General features: G+C 37.4%; 1 protein-coding gene across 1 annotated transcript in view; it reads left to right on the forward strand.

The window, feature by feature from the left end:
* The window catches only part of LOC121418317 (cleft lip and palate transmembrane protein 1 homolog), a 33,572-nt gene that overhangs the window by 5,718 nt on the left and 6,681 nt on the right, over window positions 1-21,173 (forward strand). The window contains exons 2-10 of the mRNA XM_041612114.1: window positions 9,746-9,958; window positions 12,253-12,411; window positions 13,543-13,660; window positions 14,809-14,894; window positions 15,893-16,013; window positions 17,537-17,636; window positions 18,112-18,253; window positions 18,739-18,832; window positions 20,079-20,269. Coding sequence (XP_041468048.1) covers window positions 9,746-9,958; window positions 12,253-12,411; window positions 13,543-13,660; window positions 14,809-14,894; window positions 15,893-16,013; window positions 17,537-17,636; window positions 18,112-18,253; window positions 18,739-18,832; window positions 20,079-20,269 — 1,224 coding nt within the window. The remainder of the gene's footprint in view (window positions 1-9,745; window positions 9,959-12,252; window positions 12,412-13,542; window positions 13,661-14,808; window positions 14,895-15,892; window positions 16,014-17,536; window positions 17,637-18,111; window positions 18,254-18,738; window positions 18,833-20,078; window positions 20,270-21,173) is intronic.

Raw genomic sequence — 21,173 nt, forward strand, 5'->3', positions numbered from 1 at the left:
CCACCCATATGTAAAAGTATTTTTTGTTCGACTCAAACATCCACACCACAGTCACATTCAAAGTCAAAGAAATTAAAGCATATTGATTATTGCAACTTAAAACTCAACTCTACACCACGGAAATTCAATATTAAAAATAAAATGGAAAAAAAAGGCCTAAAAATGATCAATTTAAAGTGAAAAATTAAGCCCCTCCCCCCCTCTCTCTAAAAAAAAATACAATTATTGAATGCTAGCCTCGGCCCGGCATGCCCACACAGCTACACCCCGAATATATTTTTTTCGCATTTCGGGGGCAAGAGTGAAATCGCCCCGAGCCCCCACCCACGTAAAAATATTTTTGAGCAACTCAAACATCCACACCATAGTCACATTCAGTCAAAGAAATTGAAGCATAATTATATCATTACAATCTTAGAGCTCGAAACCAGGGAAAATCAATATAGAAAAAATTGAAAAATATATATTTACAAAAAAAGGCAGAGCCTATACGACACTGCCAAGCTTCAAACTCGAGTTCACTCTAGCTCTCTCTCACTCAGTCAAGCTCAGCTCTTTGCTGTGCACGCCCACTTCCATTGTGGATTCGGTCTGAATCCCACCCCGCCAGTTTAGGCGGCCGAGCTGCGGAGAATTACGATGAAGAGCAGCGGACCGTTCATCGGTTGTTCGCTTCTTGCGACCAGAGAGAAAAAGGTGAAAAACTTGATCAAAATCGTGCAAATACACCAAATTTTATCCTTGTGATGAGAAAATGGAGGTAATGGAATACAACAAAGTCCATCTTCTGCGATAAAAGTGGTACTTTGAGGAGAAATGATCACAAAATCAAGTCAGTTATTGAGCGGGGCCGAGCCGAGCACCGACACAGTTAATACACGCTCGCCTATGGGAATCGCGAGCTGTCGAAAAACGCCTAAAATTACACTTTTTTTTTATTTCAGCGAAAAAAAAGTAATAGAAAGTGAAGAACATTACCATCAGACCATATCTCTAGAAAATCTTTACAAGAAATTTCGAAATTACGGAAAAATAGACGCAAATTTGTGAGAAAAAAATCTCGTAATGGGTGGGACAACTCGGCCCGCGGTCCGAGATGTCCCGTGGTCGAGTTGTCCCTGAGTTTGTGCATAAAATCGCTAATGACATTGTTTCTCGTTACTAGAGTCTAGACCTAAAAAAGAATGACCAACGGTCTTTTAAAAAAAAAAATTTGGATACCTAACCACCGCCATAGTGCACAAAATTAGGCACGATGGTTCAATTGTCAATATGTTGATGCCACCCACTATCGTGAACAAATCGCTAACTCTCAAATCTAGACTATAGCAGGGCAGAGGAATACTAAATTTCCCCTTCTTTGCCATGTTTGCTGTACAATGCAAACGGCGGCATCCACTCAAGATAAGCTCAATTCTATTGATGATTTGGAGAATCTGATAGCTCATTTTACGTTTATCCACATATTTTTTTTTGCATTTTGTGAATTTGTGGGTTTGATGAATCGCTTTCGAAACTTGAAGTTAACATATGAATAGATAACAATCAGCTCAATAGGCCTTCAAATAAGAAAATAAGGTTTTATTTTCATTCTCAAGAGACGACTCAGCACTGATAGGCCACTCCCCCTCAAAATCGTTTTTTTTTTTTTGGCATGCTCTGTCCCATTTTTCAACCAATTTTCTTAAAAATTGTGTATTGTTCAGGGCAACATTCTGCTTCAATTGAGGTATGTAACATTTGGTTTTGAATTATCACCGATTTATAGCCCACCTCTAATATACAAATTTGTGTTTTTTGTGAATATTTATTTGATAGTTGTTGTCTCACCTGCGAAGCAGAGTGAGACTATAGGCGCCGCTTTTCCGACGGCGGCGGCGGCGGCGTCAACATCAAATCTTAACCTGAGGTTAAGTTTTTGAAATGACATCATAACTTAGAAAGTATATGGACCTAGTTCATGAAACTTGGCCATAAGGTTAATCAAGTATTACTGAACATCCTATTAAAGTTTCATGTCACATGACCAAGGTCAAAGGTCATTTAGGGTCAATGAACTTAGACCATGTTGGAGGAATCAACATTGAAATCTTAACCTGAGGTTAAGTTTTTGAAATGTCATCATAACTTAGAAAATATATGGACCTAGTTCATGAAACTTGGACATAAGGTTAATCAAGTATCACTGAATATCCTGCATGAGTTTCACGTCACATGACCAAGGTCAAAGGTCATTTAGGGTCAATGAACTTTGGCCGAATTGGGGATATCTGTTGAATTCCCATCATAACTTTGAAAGTTTATGGATCTGATTCATGAAACTTGGACATAATAGTAATCAAGCATCACTGAATATTTTGTGCAAGTTTCAGGTCTCATGATTAAGGTCAAAGGTCATTTAGGGTCAATGAACTTTGGCCAAATCGGGGGTATCTGTTGAATTACCATCATAACTTTGAAAGTTTATTAGTCTAGTTCATTAAACTTGGACATATGAGTAATCAAATATCACTGAACATCCTGTGCGCGTTTCAGGTCACATGACCAAGGTCAAAGGTCAATGAACTTTGGCCGAAGTGGGTGTATCAGTTGAATTACCATCAAAACTTTGAAAGTTTATGGATCTGATTCATGAAACTTGTACATAAGAGTAATCAAGCATCACTGAACATCCTGTTCGAGTTTCAGGTCACATGATCAAGGTCATGTAAGGTCAATGAACTTTGGCCATGTTGGGGTTTTTTGTTGAATAACCATCATCTCTCTGTAAGTTTATTGGTCTAGTTCATAAAAAGTGGACATAAGCAAGGCCCTCGCTGCCATTGAGTACGCGTGGCGCTTGCGCCACGCGTAATTTAATTTTGGAGATTTAGCGCCACGCGTAATTTAATTTTGGAGATTTAGCGCCACGCGTAAATCATTCCATCGATGAAGCGCCACGCCTAAAAAAATAGCGCCACGCCAAATTCCGCGAGCGCCACGCCTGAATTGCTCGAAGCATTTTCTACCTCCATGCTCGAAGCAAGCGCCTGGCTGACCGCTAGCAGGCATCCCAAACCCGGGGATGCCAGCGCTAGCGCGCTGCACCCCGCTCACCACGGCACTGACTGACTCCAGCACACCGCCCTGACAGTGTGTAGGCATGGCGGTTTTAGTGAGCGTGTTTACGTTATTTGCCTTCATGGCGAGCTGGTATAGCCAGAGAGCTACACATTTTCTAACAGAAGTACATGTACACACACAATCAGTGTATTGCTATGAATTCAGTATCCTCGAAGTCTGTGCATGATCGAGTATTTCAAAATTAATTTTTGATGATTGTTTTGAGTGACTTGATAAAGAATTAATTCCATCAAATGTTATATGTATCAATGTATGATTTTGTTTTCCCTTATTTTCCGACCTACCTTTTCCTTCTTTGTCAAAGTTTCACAACTATCCAGGATGTTTGTGTTTTTTCTTAATTATATGGACCAATAGATTGGCGCGGTTCCAAAATTTTGAGAGGGTGGTTGTGTCTCCTAAATTAGACGACCTCCACTATAAAAATAATAAAAAATGCCATCATTCATTCATAAAGGAAAAATAACAAGCAAATAAAAAAGTCACCAATTCCAAACTTATTTTGGGTACATGTATGCACACACCCCACCCCTGAATCCGCGCCTGTCTGTTATATAGACCTGATATTTTATTTTCATTTTTATTATTTTAATGACTTAAATTGATTGAAGTATTGTTATGTCAATAATCTATAATTTCTCTTTCTTTGGTACCCGTGACGGTAATGAAATATCATATGTAATGAACACTCACAAAATAGAAAACGCCAGCTTAATTCATACATGCAGTTGGCGTTTACGAGGTAGTACACGGGTCATATAAAAAAGTTCCTTTTTTTCTAAAGTGTAATACAAGGAAAGTCGAAGTTGCAATTTTTAGTGTTAAAGGTAAATGGTATTCGATGGTTTAATGTTATTTGAACTGATTTATGAATGTGTAATATTTGGGACTTGGGTTGAGGTAAGGTTTTGGTATTTTTTTACCTGCACGAATTGTCAAATCAATCTTGAAACTGAAAGATATGCCTGTTTTTACAATTATTAGGGTGCAAAGTTTCGAGTGTTGGATAATTGTGATTTTTTTTTCAAGCAAAGATAAAAGTTACACAATTTTATTCATAAGTGTTTGACAGAAATTGCAATGTATGAAATAAGTTGAAATAGTTTTTACCAAAGTTGGGCAATCATAATAGATCATGAATGCCAATATTTTCCATGTTTCTTACCATTATATTTCATGTCTCGCAGTTATGCTTAAACGGGCAAACATTGAATAAATCCCTCAAGAAACCTCGATATCTCAGCAATATCCCGGGGGAGCAATATTCCTTCAAAATCAAATAAGCTTCGTCTCGCCTTTGCGTATTTGATCTGACGGTATTTTCCACTCCCCCACACCTCCCATCTAGAATGAATACCCCAGACAACACAAGTATCAGATTTCTGATGACCATGTGGTTCTCGATCAAGATTGCGCAATTTGTACTTTTCCGTAAACAAATGATGGGAGGAGGGTCGTGAAAGGGGCTAGTCTACGTTTTCAGTCGGTTCTAAAATGTCAAACTACTAAAATGCATATTCTTCAGTAAATTATACATGTATTTAAACTAAGGAATAGTTGGATGGAACTAAAAACCTTTGCATTAAATATGACTGGAAAATGTCCATAATTGAATTTGAACCACGTGCTATCATTTATTTCTTGCCAATAAGGCAAGCCTCCAATTTAAGACTAGCAAACAAACTTTCTCTTCATTACCATACTCGTCCAAAAGAATGATGAAAGCTGGGACGTAATTTTCTCAATATGGAAGAGATAAACAACTCGGGGGGGGGGGGGGGTAACTCTGAAATAAAGTATATACAAGGATATGAAATTAAAAAATATAAAGCATGTGAATTGAAAACAGGGGGGCGTTTCATTAATATTTTCGTCTGACAAGTTGTCAGATCTGACAACTTTCCTGGATTCTGATTGGTTGAGAAGCACTTTTACTATAGTAACTGTCAGATAACATAGGACTTGTCGGATAAAACGTCTGACAAGTCCTTTCATGAAACGCTCCCCTGATTTAAAGAAATAAGATCAAAAGTGTCAAAATATGTCATGCTAAATATATTATTCAATTTGATTTATTCAATCTAATTACATATGGTATCCTGTTCCAAACTCTATTAATAAAAGAAGTACAACTTGTTAGAACAGAAATAAAGAAAAATAGTAGAGGAATAAGCATGGAAGAAAAGATGGAATGGAGGAGAGACCACTCAGACCAGCATGGAGAATGGCTGCATTGTGCTCTGATTCAAGGAAAGTCAGATGAACTGATGCCGAAAAGGAGGGACATGTGGAGTTGGAAATGGTACAAAATATTTTTTTCCGGGGGGGGGGCGTGTTATCTACCAATACAGCAGATCAAGTTGACCAACTGCTCACACAATCTACACACAAATTACAGCGCAAACATGTGGTGTCACTCAATGGTCAGAAGAATTTTTAAAAAAGTTTTACGACCCTCTTAACTTACTCGCCACATCGAGCCTGGGGATCCACTTGTTAAGATAACTTGATCAACTGTAAATAAAATGTAACCTACGAAAATCCCGGGGGACAAGCTGTCCTTATCTGACCTATAGTCAAAACACTGAGGCTAATCATTTGTACGAGAGCCAAACCAGAGAAGAAAGGGAGATCATAACAAAATGTATATAAAACTAATTTTAAGCCATTAATACACGAAAACAATTCTAAAACATTCTAAATCGATCGTTATTCTGAGATGTTTGTGACTTCTGTTCGAGAACGGGATTTCATAACGAAATGAATACAAAATATATTTTTACTTGTTAGCACATGCAGGTCTCAAAACAATTTCAAAATGTTCCTGATTGTCCGTATATCTGAGATATTTACGACTTCTATTCTGTTTTATTTCCCTTTCCACCATTGTCTTTTTGTCTAAATAATATTATGCAATCTTTTTGGAGAACGGGATTCATAACGAAAGGTATATAAATATATTTTGGTAGCACCTAAAATCAATTTTAAAACGTTCCTGATTGTCCGTTTAGTACTAGTAGTCTGAGATATTTAGGACTTCTTATTTCTATTCTGTTTTATTTTCCATTCCGCCGTTCCTTTTGGAGAACAGGATTTCATAACGAAAGGTATATAAAATATATTTTGGTAGCACCTCAAATCAATTTTAAAACGTTCCTGATTGTCCATTTAGTAATCTGAGATATTTAGGACTTCTTAATTCTATTCTGTTTTATTTTCCTTTCCGCTGTTCCTTTTGGAGGACGGGAGCTCATAACGGAAGGTATATAAAATATTTTTTACTTCTTAGCACCTCAAAACAATTTTAAAACGTTCCTGATTGTCCGTTTATTAATCTGAGATATTTAGGACGACTGTTTTATTTTCCTTTCCGCCGTTCCTTTTGGAGGACGGGAGTTCATAACGGAAGGTATATAAAATTTATTTTTACTTGTTAGCACCTCAAAACAATTTTAATACGTTCCTGGTTGTCCGTTTAGTAATCTGAGATATTTACGACCTCTAATCTGTTTTATTTTCCTTTCCACCATCGTCTATTAAATAATATGTCATTTATATTTTTTTGGAGAACGGGATTTCATAACGAAAGATATTTTTACTTGTTAGCATCTCAAATCAATTTTAAAACGTTCCTGATTATCCGTTAAGTAATCTGAGATATTTAGGACTTCTATTTCTATTGTTTTATTTTTCTTACCACCGCTCCTTTTGGAGGACGGGAGTTCATAACGGAAGGTATATAAAATATATTTTTACTTGTTAGCACCTCAAAACAATTTTAATACGTTCCTAGTTGTCCGTTTAGTAATCTGAGATATTTACGACCTCTATTCTGTTTTATTTTCCTTTCCACCATCGTCTAAATAATATTATGTCATTTATATTTTTTGGAGAACGGGATTTCATAACGAAAGATATTTTTACTTGTTAGCATCTCAAATCAATTTTAAAACGTTCATGATTGTCCGTTTAATAATCTGAGATATTTTAGGAATCTTATTTCTATTCTGTTTTACTTTCCTATACCGCCGTTCCTTTTGGAGGACGGGAGTTCAAAACGAAAGGTATATAAAATATATTTTTACTTGTTAGCACCTCAAATCAATTTTAAAACGTTCCTGATTTTCCGTTAAGTAATCTGAGATATTTAAGACTTCTTTCTTATTTCTATTCTGTTTTATTTTCCTTTCCGCCGTTCCTTTTGGAGGACGGGAGTTCATAACGGAAGGTATATAAAATATATTTTACTTCTTAGCACCTCAAAACAATTTAAAAACGTTCCTGATTGTCCGTTTAGTAATCTGAGATATTTAGGACTTCTGTTTTATTTTCCTTTCCGCCGTTCCTTTTGGAGGATGGGTGTTCATATAACGGAAGGTATATAAAATATACTTTTACTTTTGAGCACCTAAGAACAATTTAAAACGTTCCTGGTTGTACGCTTAGTAATCTGAGATATTTACGACTTCTGTTCTGTTTAAGTTTCCTTTCCGCCGTTCCTTTTGGAGGACGGGAGTTCATAACGGAAGGTATATAAAATATGCTTTTACTTGTGAGCACCTAAGAACAATTTAAAACGTTCCTGATTATCCGTTAAGTAATCTGAGATATTTAGGACTTCTATTTCTATTCTGTTTTATTTTTCTTACCACCGCTCCTTTTGGAGGACGGGAGTTCATAACGGAAGGTATATAAAATATATTTTTACTTTTTAGCACCTCAAAACAATTTTAAAATGTTCCTGGTTGTCCGTTTAGTAATCTGAGATATCTAGGACTTCTTATTTGTATTCTGTTTTATTTTCCTTTCCTCCGTTTTTGGAGAACAGGAGTTCATATCGGAGGGTATATAGAGTACATGTATTTTTTTAATTAATTAGCGCCTCAAATCAATTTTAAAATGTTCCCGATCGTCCGTTTAAGCAGCGCGCACGCGCGCGCAACGGCGCGGCCGCGCCCGGCGCCGGCGCTAAATTTGGGTGTTGGAAAATATTATCAATTCTGAAAAATGCGCCACGCGTAATTCCTTACTTTGCGAGAGCCCTGGACATAAGAGTAACCATGTATCACTGAACATCTTGTGCGAGTTAGAGTAGTATTCAAAGTCAGCACTGCTGCTATATTGAACCGCGTGATGCAGGTGAGACGGCCAGAGGCATTCCACTTGTTTTCAAAGTTAGCATTGCTACTATTTCAAATTGCGTAATGCAGGCAAGACTGCCAGAGGTACTCCACTTGTTATAGTTTGGCATACATGATCACAAGAAAGTACACTAAAAGTTGAAAATGGGACATTTTTGTGTATGTCAGGGTATAGAAATTATCTGAATGCTGATTTTTTTGTCTCACCTGCGAAGCAGATGGAAACTAGTCTATAGGCGCCGCTTTTCCGACGGCGGCAGCGGCGTCAACACCAAATCTTAACCAAAGGTTAAGTTTTTGAAATGACAGCATAACTTAGAAAGTATATGGACATAGTTCATGAAACTTGGCCATAAGGTTAATCAAGTATTACTGAACATCCTGCCTTAGTTTTGAGTCACATGACTAAGGTTAAAGGTCAAAGGTCATTTAGGGTCAATGAACTTAGACCATGTGGGGGGATCAACATCAAATTCTTAACCTAAGGTTAAGTTTTTGAAATGTCATCATAGCTTAGAAAATATATGGACCTAGTTCATGAAACTTGAACATTTAGTTAATCAAGTATTGCTGAACATCTTGAATGAGTTTTGAGTCACATGACCAAGGTCAAAGGTCATTTAGGGTCAATGAACTTTGGCCAAATTGGGAGTATTTGTTGAAGTACCATCATAACTTTATAAATTTATGGATCCGATTCATGAAACTTGGACATAAGAGTAATCAAGTATCACTACTCATCCCCTGCGAGTTTCAGGTCACATGACCAAGGTCAAAGGTCATTTAAGGTCGATGAACTTTGGCCAAGTTGGAGGTACTGTATTTGTTGAATTACCATCATAACTTTGAAAGTTTATTGGTCTAGTTCATACAACTTGTACATAAGAGTAATCAAGTATCACTCATCTTCCTGTGAGAGTTTAAGGTCACATGACCAAGGTCAAAGGTCAATGGATTGTGATCATGTTGGGGGTATTTGTTGAATAACCATTATAACTCTGAAAGTGTATGGATCTAGTTCATAAAACTTGGACATAGAGTAATCAAGTATCATTGAACATCTCATGTGAGTTTCAGGTCACATGACCAAAGTCAAAGGTCATTTATGGTCATTTATGGTCATTGAACTTTGGCCATTTTGGAGGTAATTATTAAATTGTTGTCATAAATTTCACAGTTTATAGATTTAGTTTATAAAGTGTGGATATAGGGGTAATCGAGTATCACTGACAAGTCTTAGGGTGCATGATTAAGGTCAAATGTCATTTATTGTCAATGAACGTAGTATTGTCTCATTATCTGAATGGTGTTTTTTTTTAAATAATTATTTTATAATAGTTTTCAAAGTCAGCACTGCTGCTATATATTGAATCGGATGATGCAGGTGAGACTGCCGAAGGTGCTCCACTTGTTTTAATATTGATTTACTAGGGAAATTTATGAAAATAAAACAATAACACAAGTTCTTTCTCCCATCTTAGGCCGGAGGAGAAGGTGACCAACAGCAGCAGCAACAGCAACAGCCCAACATGTGGCAGATGGTCAAGGGTATGGCCTTCCGTATGTTTGTCATCTATATGATCATGAGCTTCTTCAGGGGTAGATCCAGCACGCCATCGGACACACCCGCTAATGAGCCAGGCAAAGTAGCCACGAGGCCGGGCACCAATCTCTTCGCTACTGGCACTCTCATGGTATGGTTGCCTTTCTGTTGTAACCACCCCCCCCCCCCTTTTCCATTATGGCAGTAAGTCCGAACTTCCCGTGTGTCCTTACTTCGCGGACATTCAATATCTCCAAAACTATTCAGTATCTTTAAAATCTGACTTCAACATGAAAAGTGACCTAAAGTTGTCACCGTCAGTGCCCGTTCCGAAAACATCTGATTTTCTAAACAAGCATCACAAAAATATTTTACAAGCAGATATCATATAAAATGTGAGTATAACGTTGTACTGACTGATTCTATCATTTTGCCGTCCATCTGATATAAGTATCTCACCTTTCGAGCTTGAGCTTTGTTTAAATCTACACAAAACTTTAGTCTGCGAAGTTAGGTCACACTTTTTCAGAACGTATAGAATTATGAGATCACGAAACCCCTTGACCTACTGCACATTTTCGTCAATGATTTTATAGATTATCATCTTGCCGTCAATGTGGTAGCTATTTTTTTAATTAGTTGTGAATAAATTGTGAATATTTTCGAACTAATTTAAGCCTGATGAATATCTTTCAAATGTCCGCGAAGTTTGGACACCCCATCATACTTTCTACTCTTCCCTGTCTCTCCCTCTTTCTCTGTCTGAGCTTATCCCTCATGGGATGCTGCTGTACCTACTGTCACGTCAATGAAACCAACTCCAAAACCAATCAATGGTCTGTCATTAATGATAATGAAATAGCTTTTGTTGGCCAGTCTGGAGTCTTGTTTCGCCGGTGAGACTGAAATGTAAAAGAAACTCAGACACCTAATTCAAGTCTCCAATGCTGCCTTCATAATAATAATAATAGTGATATCTTATTGAGTACACACACTGTCCAGAGACGCTCATAGCGCTAGCACAGCAACAGTTCCTTTGGATACAAAATTTTATACATGTACATTACAAACAGCTACTTAGATTTAAATAGAAATCTTAAATCACTACAAGTACCATCCTGCATCACCACCACTGAAGTTCCCAGCTGCATCCTAGTGGGGCCTGGTGCCCTTGTGTTTGCAGTACCGTTCACCAGCAATTTAAGGGGCAAGCCCGGTCAGCTCAGTACTCACAGGAGCTCTAGCAAATAAGGGCACCAGCCCACATAGGAAGCCAGTCAGACCAGCGTGTGATGTCAGAGAGTGTACTTTAAATGCATACAAAACAAAATTATTCCTTAAAAAATGTAAATAATTATACGGTGTATATAGATTTAGTTGTGAATGCAAGTTGCAGCTTTGAGAGTAATGTTGTCTTGTAGTCAGTTCGTATTAAAGAAATATGAGCAATAACTTGGGTAGAGCTCTTGTACAAAGATGACTTTCCGCACCTTATTATGATTCAAGATGGCTCACTGCCCCTCTGCTTTACCTGTAGAGAAGTCGTAAATTCTAATCAGTTCAAAAATCTTATTAGCTCTCTTTACATAAAGGACAAGTCCACCCCCCCCCCAAAAAAAAAGTTGGCATTTATAAACAGAAAAAAAATCCTACAAGCAAAACACCAAAAATTTCATCAAAATCAGATGTAATATAAGAAAGTTATTTCACAAAACAGTTATATGAACATCCTGGTTGGTATGCAAATAAGGAGACTCACTATTCCTTTTGTATTTTATTATATGAAATATGAAATATTTTAGATTTCTCATTTTCTAGTGAAACAATGATTAATTCCTTTCTAAACGTGGAATTAGCATTAATATTATCTGCTTCATTCAAGCTGGTCCTAATTGTCGACTCTGTAAAAAAGCAAATACATGTAATGTATAATTAAAACATTTAAAAACAAAAGAAATAGTGAGTGAGGGACATCATCGACTGTCTTATTTCCATGTCACTGTTTTGTGAAAAATAAGTGAAATTTTAAAATGTTGTGAATTTATTTTACATCCCATTTTGATTAAATTTTCAGTGTTCTGCTAGTTTGGTTTTTCTCTATTTATTCAAATCAACATTTTTCTGGGGTGGACTTGACTTTTAACCATGTCATGATATCATGTTTACCTGAGTTGTATGTGAAGAGCTCTAAGCCATTTATTGCAAGTAGCTTTCATCAAGTAATTTGCAAAAAACAGCTTGCAAATGTCTGACAGTAGCATTTTAAAGATATTCAATTATCTTTATATTATATAAAGATCCTTTCAAACCTCTTTTCATGACTTTCACTTCCAGTTGTTTAATATATTTGCAACTTTAATTGATACATTATTATTCAAGTAATTTCACTAATTGATTATTAAACCTCCTGTTTTCCTATTCTACTTGATATATTTTCCCCATTAGGATCTAAGAGTATACATATCAGAAGAAGAGACTTTTACAGAGTTTAATAATTCCCAGTATTTATTCTGGGAGATTGAAGAATTAGAGTACGGTGATTGGGAAGGTGGCCCCAGTGGTGATGGAACATTTGAACTGGATAGTAAAATTCAAGCGACAGAGGTAAGTGCCAGTTTGATCATTTGTGAATAAGGAACAGTTGTGAAATTTTTGATCTGGAACAGTATTGACTTGGGTATTTTTATTGTAAAAACTAGGGGAGAATTACATGGGGACTTGGGGCAGTTTTCCCCCTGAAATGCTCAAAAGAGCTCTGGAAACTAAACAAGGACCTTAGAAAAATCCCCTTTCATTGTTATTAGAAATAAGTTGCAGAGGAAATAATTTTTTTTCTCTCAATGCCTGTTAGAAATGCCCCATACTAGTCCGGTCCCATCCATCGCCGACCACAGTGACCAGAACACTGGACCGATATACGTCATGGCTAATAGTCACAATAACTCATGAGCTGATGAGAAATGCTTAATTTGAAAATCGTAGAAGTTACCTGTTCAGTAATGTATGTTAGATAGGGCAATGGCAGAGGCATAAGTTGCAATTGCATGCTATCAAGATTCAACAATCCATCTAGAGTTCTTCTCCAGAGATCAACAATGAATATGATAACAACTGTATATCTACTCAGGGGAGCCACTTAAATCCCAAAACCTTGATCTCCTAGTGGATGCTACAATTATTGTTATCCTGCTTTAGCTGTGCTACCTAGTCGTTTCTTCCTACCGGGTTCCCATTTACCTCACCTGGGTTGAGTTTCGCATTACATGTGTAAATTTCTTGCTGAAGTCCCTCATGATGAGAGTCATAACCACTAGACCAAGATGGCCCCACGCAACAGTTAGTAAATACAGAGGCCCGTATTCTGAAGTCGGGTTTAACTTAAACTCAGGTTTAAAGTTGTGGTTTAAGTATGGACAGCCAATTGTCACATAAATCACTAACAGTAGATGTATCAAATTTCAGCTCATTTGACTCTCAAATCATTTATAATTGTCTAGGAAGTATATATAGATTATTGTTTTCACCATCGGTGAATCAGGAAAGAGCAGAGTAAACATAAGAAACGTACAACCTAATAAAAAAATTGATACTTTTGGCTTCCCATACTTAAACCACAACTTTAAACCTGAGTCTAAGTTAAACCTGACTTCAGAATACGGGCCAGAGTATACAGAGTGTGAGGATAAAAAGTTGATGCTGGTTCCCTAACTCCACTATTTATGTGTTTTATTGCAGAGTATGATGAACAATGCATCAATATACCTCCATGTATTCTTCACAAAGTCAGGGTATTCTCCAGACCCAAGGCAGAGGGGAAAGTATGCCAAGAAGTACACAGTGTCAATCTCAAAAAGTAGGTAGATAGTCCAAATAAATATATTCATTTTCATTGAGGTATGAGAGTGGGGGCTGAATTAGCCCTGCAAGATCTTGGCCATTGACCGTATAATCAGAATATAAATTGGCATTTATGTTGCCTGTGATGTTTTCTCAAAGACTGAACTATTAAAGGAAACCAAAATACAAGGAGAGAGTCCATCTTATCAGTAAGAATAAAGTGAGAGGAGCAGTCTAAAACTTGTTTCATTAAAATCGGTTAAAGAATAAAGCGATTCATGGAAGTTTGAAAAGTTTTGTTGTACACTCTATGGGGATCCTCAAATTGGCAAACATGCTTCAAAGTGGCTGATTTTTTTGTATAACTCCATTTGTTTTGTACACAAATTTTGAGATTTCCCCCTTTAATTTAACATATTGCACATTATCTCCTGACCTTGACATATGTGGTGTGAATTAGATTTTCCCATGACATATGTTATGCTCAGAAGGAGACAAGCTGCAGCTTGAAAGGTAATGGGGAAAATTTGTAAAATTTTGTACAAAACAAATGGAGAGTTGTCCACAAAATCTGCGATTCTGGAGCATGGTGGCCAATTTGAGGACCCCCATAGAAAGTAAAACGAGACTTTTTAAATGTCCATTAACTGTCTTATTTCATAACTGATGTTGATGAAACTTTGTTTTGAATTGTTCCTCTTATTATACTCTTTCCAATAAGATTGTTTCTCTGTTTTGGTTTCCTTTAAATTTTCACCAAACAATTTTCTTTTCTTAATTATGGCATTATGCTTATTTTTGCATAAAATCTGGTATTTTATCACTCTACGTCACTAAATATTCTCAAATGGGCCAATACTTTCTCTAAACATTATTTTTACTTGTAGTAGTTTAAACAAAATTACTTTTTACAAGTACAAGATTTTACTTTCAAAAAGAATTTTATTTATATATTTTTTATTACAATTTGTTATGTATTTCTCTGGTATTTGATCCTTTTGTTACTAACATTACAATGAAGACCCCAAAACGATTTTTTTTTAAATTTTGGTTTAGTAAATTTACATTACTATCGACTATTACCTGTTTTTTAATTTATGAATGAATATTTAGTTGTAGTTTTTGAGATCACTGTCTGATACTTTTTTTTAAATATCTTGACAGGAATTAATAAATTCAAGAAGAGGCGTTTCCAGAAGACTAAGAACTTGTTGACAGGAGAGACGGAAGCTGATCCAGAAATGATTAAGGTAGGGACCCAAGTTTTCTTTTTTGTAGATGCAGTGGCGTACCTAGGATTTTCGACAGGGGGGGCAAAACCGCCCGCCAAAAATTTGACAAGCAAAAAAAAAAAAGTCTTCAAGCCCGTCAAGGGGGATACGTCCTTTGCGTGGGTTGTGGCTCATGAATGTACAGATTATTTGTGACCCGCTGATGTGCCAATCCACATTGTACAACGCCTTCTTAGCTTGTACGTGAGCAAATGGGAGACTGAATGTCAAACATTAGATCCGTTACACACACGACGTACCATCCTAAATGTACCGTTGCATGGCTTTAGGAGATGACGTCACAATACGATTCAATTCATTGCGCTCAGTAAAAAGTGAAGGTGAAATACGCTTACAGCCTGCTGGCTGAATGTGCAATGCTGCCCGAGGTCATGTGCGCATGTGGGATTTGCTTTTCGCTTTCAATATTTTTGCTCCCTTTTCATAGATTACTGCTGGGAAAAGCTCTTGTGTTTTTTTCTTCATATTTTCGCTAAATTCTGAGGCTTTGTATAACACAAATAGCGAATATTTGTAATCGGCTAACGCCTCGTTGAATAGAGCATCTTTCTTTGACCTCATGCGAAATTTTGCACCATCGCACTCATGCCTATTCGCTATTTGTATACCTTGAAAGCTGATGACGTCATGGGACTGGGCATATTCTTGTGTACTGGGTTCATTGCCTGTGAAGGACATGCTTGCTGATAACTTTGGTTAACATAAGAAATCAAAATGAGGTTCTTGAAGGCTCTGTGCCTGAGCTCCTATTCAACCTGCCTCTCGTAATTGATATTTTTTGTCCGTTAGAAGATGAGCCAGTCGTAGATGGAATAGGATGAGGCCATGTGGCATGAGACCAGATGAAGTGGGTGTTGATCGACGGGCAATTTGCCACCATAAAGATTGTCCAGTATGATTTTCTCTTCAATTCATTTCAATTCCAATTCTTTTCTCTTTCATTCTGATGTCTGTAGAGAGCAGAAGCCGAAGGACCCGTTGAAATTCTATCACACTGGCATCCGAATTTGACAATCGCCCTAGTTCACGATCATTCGCCATGGAAACAAGGCAGTGTTCCTTCACCCCTGGACAAAAGTAAGTCATTTTCTAAAGGTGATTTTGTTGATAGACAGCCAGCGTGGAGAATAATTATTGGACTACACCTCATGGGGGCTTAGTAGGAAAGTGGGTCTGATAATTATTTCCAAACCTGTAAATGATTGTTCATGGATTTTCTTATATAAACCCCTCAAAAAAAGTTCCGCAACTCAGGTTTGAGTGCTAATAAATTTCTTAGTGTGCCATCATCATATCTAAAAGTGGTATCATTGGAAAGTATGATTATTCCTCTTTACGATCATGTGCCATTTGTAATGCTAGTTTTATCATGAAATACACAGACATGATAAATATGCAGCAATGTAAAAAATGAAATGTTGCAAAATTCGTTGCCATGTCATGTTTGAGTTCTGCAACTCAAACTGCAAGTTTGAGTGCTAATAAATTTCTTAATGTCCCATCATCATGTGTAAAAGTGATATCTTTAGAAAGCATGATTATTCTTCTTTACAATCATGTGTCATTTGTAATGCTAGTGTTATCATGAAATACACAGACATGATAATACGCAGCAATGTTAGACATGAAATGTTGCGAAATGCGTCGTTTGCAATAGCGAATTTCCAATTGTTTTGAGGATGGACCGAGTGCATTCACTGTCACCTGCATGGTGGAAATTCTATAGAAATGGAGACTCTTGTTAGATTCAATGCATTTTGCTACATTTCACTTCTGACTTTTCTCGATGTTCAGGGTGATTGCATATTCCATGATTACATAATCACAGCAAATGGCATGTAATTGTAAAGACGAATAATTCAGCTTTCCAATGATACCAGTTTCATCTTTTATATTTCATTAACCAAAAAGATATCCCTCAAAACTGAGTTGCAAAACTTTTTTTGAGGGGTTTATATATATTACCATTCTTTAGACCAACACAGCTTGGGTGCTGATTTTCATTGTAGTTTCTAAATGGAGAGTGGGGGTGGGGGGAGGCTTTATGTATGGAAAACAAAAGATAATTGTTGCACTAAAACAGATATGCACCTGGCTCCTTGCATAATTCATTTAACATACTCTTTGTTTTTCTTTGGGAGCCCTCCCACCCTTCCCCTCCCCCCGTTATTGCTGTAATGAGTTTGATATGTTACAGGGATCTAAATTTGAATTAATGTCAAACACTTTTGTCTTCTGTTATTGAGAAAGTTTTCATATAATTGCATGCAGTAGGATATCTATAATAATATTAATAATAATTAGATTTATATAACACTTTTTCCACTGTTTTTTCGCTGTTGATGACATAAGACAAGTTAAGGTTTATGGTTATATAAGTGTGTTTTGAGATGGTTTTTGAAGAGGTCAAGAGAAGAGAGGTTTCAGAGAGATGGAGGGAGTTTGTTCCACAGACGGGGGGCAAGAGATCGAACAGAGTTGAAACCGGCCTCTTTTCTGGATTTTGATAATGACTAGGGGGCAAGGGATCTAAGGGGACATGTTGCTCTGGGCATGCAGTGTTTTCTAATATATCGTTTTTACGTGTCTTATTTCATCAGTGATAAAATTCCATCCTTCTGGTGACTATTATCCCATTGTATTCATCAATGACTACTGGAATCTTAACAGCGAATACCAGCCAATCAATGAAACTACAGAGTGAGTATTCCCTTCAAAATGATTATATTACTACAATTAGTCTTGCATGAGTTGATTTCTCATATCTTGTTTCCTTAGGTAAAAGTACTAACACAAGACCCATTGCTTTGCTAAATCAAGTCATGTAAAATTGAACATAAGAGAATGGAAGGAGGGGGGAAGTATTGTGGTGGAATGTACCGCTGCCTCCCAACATTTCAGCTGTCAACCAATTTTCTGTCGGGTTGATTTAACACAATTTCATCACCACCTTCAAACTTTCTTTGGAAAAGTTTCACTGATGGGTTATTTCTAATTAGCCATTGTCATTCAATTTGATGTATATTTCTTTCATGTTTGAAATTTTTTATATAGTTTCATACCAACACATATTTTGGCATTTTGGTTTTAATACAATTTCATGCATTACGATAAAAAAGTCTCAAAATCCATCATAACCTTCACTAAATGAATCTCATTTTATTTTTCCACATAGAGAATTGCCATTCCGACTGACGTATACCCCCATGGGTCTGTTCAAGCTCCAGTTCTACGCAGCACAAACCATGAGGAATCAATGGTCTCTACTTCTCGGAGAGGAACAAGGAAACGAAGATGAAGAAGAAGATGGTCTGAAGGTAACAAAAAAAATACCCTTTTTTTTCAGTCAAAGATGAATGAAGTCTGAATCCAGACTCTTTCATTATATTTTTTGGCCATAGAAAACATCTTTTTATGTTATAAACAGTTCATTCTTTATGATTTCAGACTTTTTAAAGTCAAGCCTTAGTGACAACCTGGAATTCATTCAAGATTGAATTAAGTTCTGGGGGCGTTTCTTGAAAGGACTTGTCGGACAATTTATACGTCACGTCCTGTTTCGTACAGCAGTTACCATAGTAACACTGGTTCAGAGCCAGTCAAAATCAAGGAAAGTTGTCTAATTTGACAACATTTTGGATAACAAATGTTGATGAAATGCTTTCCTGGACCCTCGTAACATGAAACTTGCCAATTGATCATGCGGTTGATTTCCATGATCGATTGTATTGATTATTGCGTTTGATCAATCGTAAAGATCTCATCTTGTAACAAATATTTCTGTTGACTGTTTTATTGACAGAGAGCCATCTTAGAAACCAACCCATACCTGCTTGGCCTGACATTTGTTGTATCCATTGTACATAGCATCTTTGAGTTCCTGGCATTCAAGAACGGTGAGTTCTTTAGCAATACCACAGTCACATCAGCCAAGCTGACTTCAAGGCAGTGGGGGATTTCAAGTTCAGTGTTGACCTGTTGGTGTTAGGTCATTTCTTACACAAGTATAACACCAAACATAAAATGAAGATGGTCCTGAAAAGCCACTCACTAGTTGTTGAGGTGTCGATAATGTGATCTGGATCAGCTTTATAAACTCAGAATAGGTTATGGAGGCATAGGAAGCAATCCAAATTGTGCTTCCAACACCGGATTTGAAATCGGCCAGTGTTTCACAAAGAGTTCAGTGTCATTTTTTGTCATTTCCTGTATAGCAGAGCAAGACTAATATCGCTGCTTTTCCAGCGGCAGCGGCGTCAGCATTGAAATCTTAACCAAGTTTAAGTTTATAGTAGTGGTACTTGCCGAATTGCTATCCTAACTTTGAAAGTCTCTATGAATCTAGTTCATAGACGTAAGAGCTATCAAGTATCATTTAACATCCTGCATGACTTTCAGGTCACATGATCAAGGTCATGTAGGGTCTGCAAGCACAGACTCATATTTGACACATTAACCAATGCCATGTCTAGAGTTGTAGACTAGATGCCAAACTCTGTCTGCATGGGTAGAGCCAGCCACAGTGCATAATGAATCTAGTCTCACTACTTCAGACTCTGCATTGTGCACTATGTGAATTGAGAACATCAAGGGTCTGTGCCTTGAGTCTAACCCATGGTTAATCCATAGATAGAATAAGACTATGGTTTAAGTTAAACCAAAGTTCAGAATACAGGCCCATGTCTGAGGCCCCCATTCCACAGAAGGGAGACCTTTGAAGGGGAATTGAAAGACCAAAAATTGGCAAGGTCTCACAGTAGGCTCCAAGATCACTGAAATTTGTTATCTCTGTGGAATGGTTCCGAAAGACCCCTCAAAGAACTCTGAAAAAGTGATTGATACTTGTATGAAAGACCGCGGAGATCTTTGAACATTCATTGAAAGTTTCAAGATTAGCTGTCTGTCAGACGTCTTGCCTTCTGTTGAATGGGAGTTTTAGCGAAATTCTTGAAAGTTGACTACATGAACAGGGACTTTTTCAAAACAGTAAATTCAATTTGATTTTTTAACTTGGATAAATTTCCTTCTTTATGACCCCTCACAGATATCCAATTCTGAAATAGCCACCTAGCAGGTTGATTAGGTAAACATTGATTTTCACTGTAATTCAATATGATTTGAACTTTCCCGCTTCCATCATAGATATCCAATTCTGGAACAGCCGCAAATCTCTAGAGGGTCTGTCGGTCCGTTCAGTGTTCTTTGGTGTGTTCCAATCCCTTGTGGTGCTTCTCTACATCTTGGACAACGAGACTAACTTTGTAGTCAAGGTCAGTGTGTTCATCGGGCTCCTCATCGACTGTTGGAAGATCACCAAGGTCACCAATCTACAGGTAAGTTCCTGCCATTGTGTAGATGGTGGCTTTATTTAACTCTTAATATGCCAGATGAATTGCAGCACCAGGCACCATGAGGAAAAGTGTGCAAAGTGAACATAGTTCACTGTTTTTTAGCTGTTTCATAATAAACCCTATTGCAACGGGGGAGGGCTGATAAGCAGCTAGTCAGTTAGAGCAAATTTTAAAATTTTACACATAAATTAGCATAATTTATAAGTAATTAGATTTTTTGAGGAATTTGATCTTGCAGTTTTGTACATTATAACATGCGTGCCAACTTTTTGTCGCATTCTCGCAGTCGATGGCCGAGATGAGTTTGAGAGATCTTTATCAGGGTTAAAGCCTATGGGGAGAACTTATTGAAAAAAAATTAGTCGTTTTTCAAAACGGCTAGAGACTGCTTTGGATTCTTTGTAAACGCAAACTTGCCCAAGACTGGTTTGAGACAGGTTCGCTCGATGCGCTACACACGGAACGATTATCCAAACAACAAACACAGTGCGCGCTTGGCGCCCTGCCAAACCTATTTCGGACAGCTTTCGTACTTCAGTGTAAACACACAGACAGCCGTCTCAGGGCGCTGCGAGACTTGTTGTGATTCCGATGTAATAGGGGGTCAAAAATTTAGGTCAACTCTATAGTAACCAGTCTCGGGACACCCAGAGATGCCAAGTTCAAAAAAATGTTATGCGTGAGATTTTCATGACTCGGCGTCTCTGCGCGCGCGCATGAGATATGGGCTTCATCATGATATCGATCCATACTACAAAACCATGCGATGCACGCACGCGATTCATCGTATCACGTACTAGCTGTGCGCTGACCATGCTGACTGCACTCTCGATTCGTCTCGCGTGCCGGGCTAGACGTGAAGGCGGCCGGCCAGTCGTATAATCTA

The sequence above is a fragment of the Lytechinus variegatus genome, chromosome 7 (genome assembly GCF_018143015.1).
Source record: "Lytechinus variegatus isolate NC3 chromosome 7, Lvar_3.0, whole genome shotgun sequence".
Lineage (NCBI taxonomy): Eukaryota > Metazoa > Echinodermata > Echinoidea > Temnopleuroida > Toxopneustidae > Lytechinus > Lytechinus variegatus.